Source organism: Cetorhinus maximus, chromosome 21 (genome assembly GCF_964194155.1).
Source record: "Cetorhinus maximus chromosome 21, sCetMax3.hap1.1, whole genome shotgun sequence".
In the NCBI taxonomy this organism is placed as follows: Eukaryota; Metazoa; Chordata; class Chondrichthyes; order Lamniformes; family Cetorhinidae; genus Cetorhinus; species Cetorhinus maximus.
The window spans coordinates 31,465,618-31,472,581 of record NC_135899.1 but is presented as its reverse complement, the minus strand read 5'-3'; the positions used below and the strand labels follow the sequence as shown (position 1 = coordinate 31,472,581).

The 6,964-nt window shown below is 42.2% G+C and overlaps 1 protein-coding gene across 1 annotated transcript in view; it reads right to left on the bottom strand.

Moving 5' to 3' along the window:
- Positions 1–603: 603 nt before the first annotated feature.
- LOC144695155 (uncharacterized) overlaps positions 604–6,964 on the bottom strand; it is a 28,974-nt gene continuing 22,613 nt past the window's right edge. The window contains exon 3 of the mRNA XM_078566051.1: positions 604–4,274. Coding sequence (XP_078422177.1) covers positions 604–4,274 — 3,671 coding nt within the window. The remainder of the gene's footprint in view (positions 4,275–6,964) is intronic.

The following is a 6,964-nucleotide window of genomic DNA, read 5'->3' as shown; positions in this document are numbered from 1 at the left end:
GCAATTTCAGAAAGTAGCATTTCAACCGGGGGTGGAGGGTGAGGGGAGGGTGGAGATGACGAGTTTGTTTTCATTTTATAAAGTTTTGAAGTAATCTAATTGATTCTGAATAAGAAGATTTTCTATGTCTCAGCCTTGTGACTTCTGACAACCATAAAAAAGGTTTTCTTCCCTCCTGCTCCTGATGACAGTTCATTGTAGATTCCTGGGCTTCTTACCAGCAGATAAAGGTCTCTGGTATGTGGTCATCTGAACACAAATTTTTATTTGACAATTTACAGGCAGGTTTTTTCTTTCATTTAGTCAACAATCCAAAGAGTCATTATTCCCACAAAATTAGCTGTGCTAAAATTTACCAAAAATCAGATTTAATTTATCAACTGAGAAATCTCTGGATATAGTTAATTCAACAAGTGAAACAGAATGAGGCATTGGTTTATCAACTGAGTGAAACAGCTGTTTTCCAGATAAGAAACAGCTGGAAAGAGTTACTCAAATCAGTAAAGGCTTAAAATGATCAACTGGGTGAAACATCTGTTTTCCATATTTGGAACAGCTGCATTATATTAATATTCATCAACATACTTTTCAATTTGATTGGCTTTATGACTGATCCAATGGCACACACCAGAATATCACTGCTTTAACTACTTTTCTGGCCTTTTTCCTTTCCTTTCCAGCTTGATATTGTTTCCATTCCTCTGGTAACAGCTCTTCTTTCCCAGAAACTTTTGATATTATTTCAGCCTGTTGCTTGACTTTATTTAGTGACTGGATTCTATCCAGGTACCCAGGCTTAGCCTCCTCTTTCTCAGTTTGAATCAACAGGTCAATGTAAGCTGGAGTTGATAATGGGTTTGGTCTGAGAGCTATTTCTTCAAGTCTTAAAATGCTCTGGGATGATTGTTCAATCAGCTCCAACACGATATCCTGAACATCAGCGAATTCCTGCTTAAGATTCTCCATGATTTTCTGCTGTGTCATCTTTTCACCAGATGCCTTTTCATACTTCTCCTTCAGCTCACTGTATGTCCTCTTCTCCTTTACACATTTATAGACAAATTTGTACTTTTGGTTGAAATGAACATTCCTGAAACATTTATTAGGACAGACTCTGCAGTATCCATTCCGGTCCAATGTTACACATCCCTTTTTACCATCATCATTAGGAATTGCACAGGAATCGTAACAGGTGAAGTGACATATCGAACAGCTGGTTATATAATTACCAGTCCCACTGAGATCTATCTTTACAGGAACTGTGATTTCAATTTCATACTCAAAATCTTTATTTGCATCCAGATCGACCTGATTTTGGTTCAAAGTCTGTTGTGTCCTCCTGATCTCCTCCAGTTTCGTCAGACCCGCTTTGATCTGAGGCTGCAATCCCTCTATTGCAGTTTCCAGCTGCTGACGTTCCCTGAAGACTTCCTTTGTCAAGCGTAAACTCTTTGTTTCCATTTTGCTCAGAGCTCTAAAGAATTTCTTCATGCTGTTTGATCCCATCTTCCAGAACATTGCATCAAAGTTATCACCATCCTCCTCCTCTTCCTCCTCATTGCTATCCTCAGGGCTCCTCTTGGTTCCAGAAGAGTTTCCAGGAGCTGGACTTTGAGCAAATATGGCTGAATTGTTGAACTTGAAGTGAACTGGAAAACCTTTTTTATCTTTGGGACACGGTACCTCAGCAACATTGATGGCCTCCAGAACTGGGGGAACTTGCCCATCTGCAAATGTCACCAGGATTTGGATGTTCTCTGCAATGTCTTTGCCAAAAATGGAAAGAATTGAATCAAAGGCATATTTCTGGGCATGAGTCAAGCGAGCCAAAGAGGCTTGAGCAACAAAACACACGGCGTCGATCTGATCAACACCAGCTGGGGAAGTAAAGAACTCTCGGATCTGATCAGTGATCAATTTATCTCGGGTTATCCCCCTGGTATCTCCAAATCCTGGAGTGTCAATGATAGTGAGAGAGTAATCAATCTGGAATCCTTCTCGATGGTGGAGTTCATAGGCAGTGATTGAGGATGTCTGACTTTCAGCCTGGGATCTTCCCGTCCCTTCGTCTATTAATTTATATCTGAAGTTGTCCTCCCATTCCACACCCAGGATGTAGTTGATCATTCCATTGATGAGGGTTGTTTTTCCTGCTCCTGTTGCCCCGAGAACAATAATTGACCTGACACTGTGTTTTGTGGTGGGTTTTCCAAAGGAGCATTTTACACAGTATCCATCTTTGTCAATTGTCTCCTTCTTTAAGGGGATTGTGTAAATGGGAAGGTTCCCTTTGAATGTTAATGTACTTCCTCTGCGAAGTTTCTCAGCCAGTCTCTTTGGTTCATTTTCTATTTTTATTAAAACCCCATCACTTCTTGGTATACGAGAATCTCCTTGTCCCCAGTCAGCAGAGGATGACTTTGGTTTCAATCCCTCTGAAGTATAATGATATTCATTGACTGTTGTCTTTATTTCCTCCTTTATTGCATACTTCTTGCTGGAGGTAATTGTCTTAACTTTGGGATTTCTATCAGCAGATTTATTTGTAGGAAGTGTGGTGACACTGTAACTCTCACTGACCATGCTGACTCCTGCCTTGGTCACTGCTCTGTATTGGAATTGATACTCCTGGTCTGGCTGTAACCCAGATATTGTGTGGGAATTATCCAATGTATCCACAGTTGTCCATTCCTCCTGTTGAGTAGCTCGGTACTCCACCTCGTACCCAACAATCTCACCAGCACCGTATCTTGGTGGCTGTAATTGGAGTGTCACACTATCATGTGTTGTTTCACTAACCACAGGTCTCTCTGGCTGTGACGGGAGTTCGAAGCAGTGACTCACCACAAACCCTCTCCCATACAGGTAAATCGATGCTCCTACATTACTGTCATCCTGCACAGAAGCAATAATGAACTTTGTTTTCCCTCGTGCTATGTTGGCTGTGAAAAAATCCAGGAATAATCGAGAGCATTCCCTCATCTTCTGGGATACAGACACCGAGTTAAACCACTGCTGGTTATGATGTTCTGCACTAACCCGGTTAGCAGGATTTGGTATCTGCATTTCCTCAGCTGTGTGAGATTGTAGGTAGCTGTCTGCTCCTGACAGATAGAAATCCTCTTGATGCAGTGATGTGAATGTGAAGCAGACCACATACTCTGTCTCTGGATTCAACACTTCTCTATCCAACTCACTCCTTGATTTCACAACGTGTATATCTTTCATTGTTGTGAGAGAAGATCTCACCACATTCATTTCCCGCTCCTTGTCATCCAGCCATTTGATCAGTGACTGGTGTTTGAATGGTGACTGCTCCTTGCTCTTCAGAATGTCCACCAATAATCCTTCCTCCACCCCACCTCCTCGGATAGATGGTAACACTCTGGCTAAAGTCTTCTGGAAAACCAATGTGTACTCCCGACACATCTCTTGGAATTTCTTTATCCTGTGTCTGATCTCTGGAAATTGAACAGTGACACTGTCTCTCATCATATCTTCGCATCTCATCACTGTCTCATTGAGCTGCTCCAGCACAGACTGGGAGCGATTGACCAGTCCGATACTTATGTCTCGTACCAGCTGAGCAGCTTTGGAGTCCAGTTTATTGAGCGGGTAGAGCCAGACACTCATGGGCACTGCGTGATCTCTATCCTGTTGCAGTAAATTTGGCAGATTTGTGTAGATTTTGATGGCATCTTGGAATGTGGTGGGATTGTTTTCCAAGGAGAAATCCCCATAAAAGGTGCAGCTGAACTTCTGAGCATTTGTGTTTTCTTCATCAGTCATTTTTAGGGAGGCCTGACCCTCAACTGCAATCGCAGGAATTTTTTTAATCATCCCCTCCATGTTACCCTGAATATCCTGTCGGGTCTCTGTTGAAGAGACCTCTTGATCAAACACAAAGAAAGCCTGAGCCCCATATAGCATTGCTGTAACCACATGAGTAGCTGTCCCTTGATCAAATACATGTGGGTAGGTTACATTCTGTCTGCCTAAGTGGCTCATTGTCAGCTGCTCAAACCTGGTTGTTGTTCGGTACTGAAGGGTCACTCGGGCTTGTTGCTTCGATCTCTTTGTATCATTGAGATATTTCGCAGATCCTTTCACCTCTACCAATCCACCCAAGAAACTTGCTTTCAATGATCCGTTCACATTCAGTGCACCGGCTTTCTTCTCAATGGAATCGGATGCAATGAGTTGAAGCTCTGTGTTAGGCTGAGGTCGCACATCGAGGTCATTCCGCAGGGCCTTTATGTCCCACAATGTTACCCCTACAGAAAAAATAGAGCAACAGGCAGATTTGATTTGAGTTTAATGGTATTAAATGAGAAATTAATCAGAGAATTTAGATACTACATTTAGTAGATCATTTATAATGAGAAAGCTCTCTTTTGGAATGAAAATATGGCATAAACTGGAATAATCATTTCATTTTCTTAGAACGGGTTTATGTTTTTTATCAGTGCAAGTCTCATTGGCTATCATCGATCTGATTATCATTTAGCAGATTAATACAATGTGTGATTGAGGCATACAATGGAGAGCGTGCAGAAGAGGTTTACAAGAAGGGATGAGAAACTTCAGTTACGAAGATAGATTGGAGAGGTTGGGATTATTTTCCTTGGAGAGAAGAAGATTAAGAGAAGATTTGATAGAGATGTTTGAAATCATGAGGGGGATGGACAGAGTAGATGGGGAGAAGATGTTCCCGCTCGTAAAAGGATCAAGAACAGTGACGTGAGAAAATACTTTCACACACAACGAGTGGTTCGGGTCTGGAATGCACTGCCTAGAAGTGTGGTGGAGGCAGGTTCAATCAAGGCATTCAAGAGAGCATTTCAGAATCACAGAATCTTAACGGCACAGAAGGAGGCCATTCGGCCCATTGTGTCTGCACCGGCTCTCCAAATGAGCATTATGGTCTAGTGCCATTGCCCTGCCTTTTCTCTGTACCCTTGCACCTTGTTTCTATTCAAATAATCATAATAAGGTCCTCTTGAATTCCTCGATTGAACCTGCCCCCACCACACTTCCAGGCAGTGCATCCCAGACCCGAACCACTCATTGTGTGAAAAAGTTTTTTCTCATGTCGTATTTGCATCTTTTGCAAATCACTTTAAATCTGTGCCTTCTCGTTCTTGATCCTTTTATGAGCGGGAACAGTTTCTCCCTATCTGCTCTGACTAGCCCCCTCATGATTTTTAAAACTTCTATCAAGTCTCCCCTCAGCCTTCTCCTCTCCAAGGAAAACAGTCCCAACTTCTCCAATCTATCTTCATAATGAAGTTTTTCATCCCTGGGACCTTGTAAACCTCATCTGCACTCTCTCCAATGTGTTCACATCCTTCCTATAATTTGGTGCCCAGAACTGTACACAATATTCCAGCTGATGTCTAATGAGAGCCTTATATAAATTCAGCATAACCTCCTTGCTCTTGTACACTATGTCCCTATTAATAAAGCCCAGGATACTATATGCTTTATTAACTGCTCTGTCCACCTGTCCTGCCACCTTCAATGATCTGTGCACATATACACCCAAGTCTTTCTGCTCTTGCACCCCCTTCAAAATTCCACCCTTTATTTTATATTGTCTGTCCATGTTCTTCCTACCAAAATGCATCACCTCACACTTCTCCGCACTGAACATCATCTGCGACCTATCTGCCCACTCCACCAACTTGCCTATGTCCTCTTGAAGTTCCACACCATCCTCCTCGCGGTTCACAACACTCCCAATTTCATATCATCTACAAACTTTGAAATTGTCCTCTGAACACCAAGATCTAGATCATTGATATATATCAGGAAAGCAAGGGTCCCAATGTCAACCGCTGGAGAACTACAAACCTTCCTCCAGCCTGAAAAACATCCATTGATCATTACTCTCTGCTTCCTATTTTTCAGCCAATTTTGTATCCCCGTTGCTACTGTCTCTTTTATTCCATGAGCAATAGCCTTTCTCACAAGTTCGCTCTGTGTCACTGTGTCAAATGCCTTTTCAAAGTCCATGTACGCCACATCAACAGCATTACCCACATCGACCTTTTCTGTTACCTCTTCAAAAACCTCCAGCAATTTAGTTAAACATGATTTCCCCTTTAGAAATCCATGCTGGCTCTTCCATATTTTTCCATGTGTCTACTAATTCTATCCCAAACAATCCCAAATTGTTTCTAGAATCTTGCCCACACTGAGTTTAAACTGACTGGTATGTAATTGCTGGGCTTACCCTTACAACCTTTTTCGAACAAGGGCGTAATGTTTGCAATTCTCCAGTCCTCTGGCACCTCCCCTGAGTCTAGGGAAGACTGAAAGATTATGGCCAGTGCCCCTGCAATTTCTACTCTCACTTCTTTCAATATCCTTGGATGCATCTTGTCCAGTCCAGGTGCCTTGTCAACTTTAAGTACCAAGAGTCTATTCAACACTTCCTCCTTACCAATTTTGAACCCTTCTAGTGACAGAGTTTCCTCATCTGTCACCATGGTCTGGGTAGCATGTACCTCCTTGGTAAAGACGGATGCAAAGTATTCATTTAATACCTCAGCCATGGCCCTTTCATCCATGTGTAAATTCCCTTTTAGGTCCCTAATTGGCCCTACTCCTCCTTTTCCCACCCTCTTAATATTTATATGCCTTTAGAAGGCTTTATTTATGAATAGAAACAATGTGCAGGGGCACGGAGAAAAGGCAGGGCAATGGGACTAGGTCATCATGCTCATTTGGAGATGCAGTCACAATGGGCCGAATGGCCTCCTTCTGTGCCATCAAATTTCTGTGATTCTGTGACTTTCTAGTTCTATGTAATTATTCTAGTTTGTCCAATCATAGTCTATGCATCTATAACAATGTCTTCTCCTCTCTCCTTCCTTTGCAGTGACATCCAGAGTTACTCCAATTTTCTATCATTGGGCCTTCCTCTTCTTTATCTGCTTTTTGATGTGTCATCTGAAGTCAT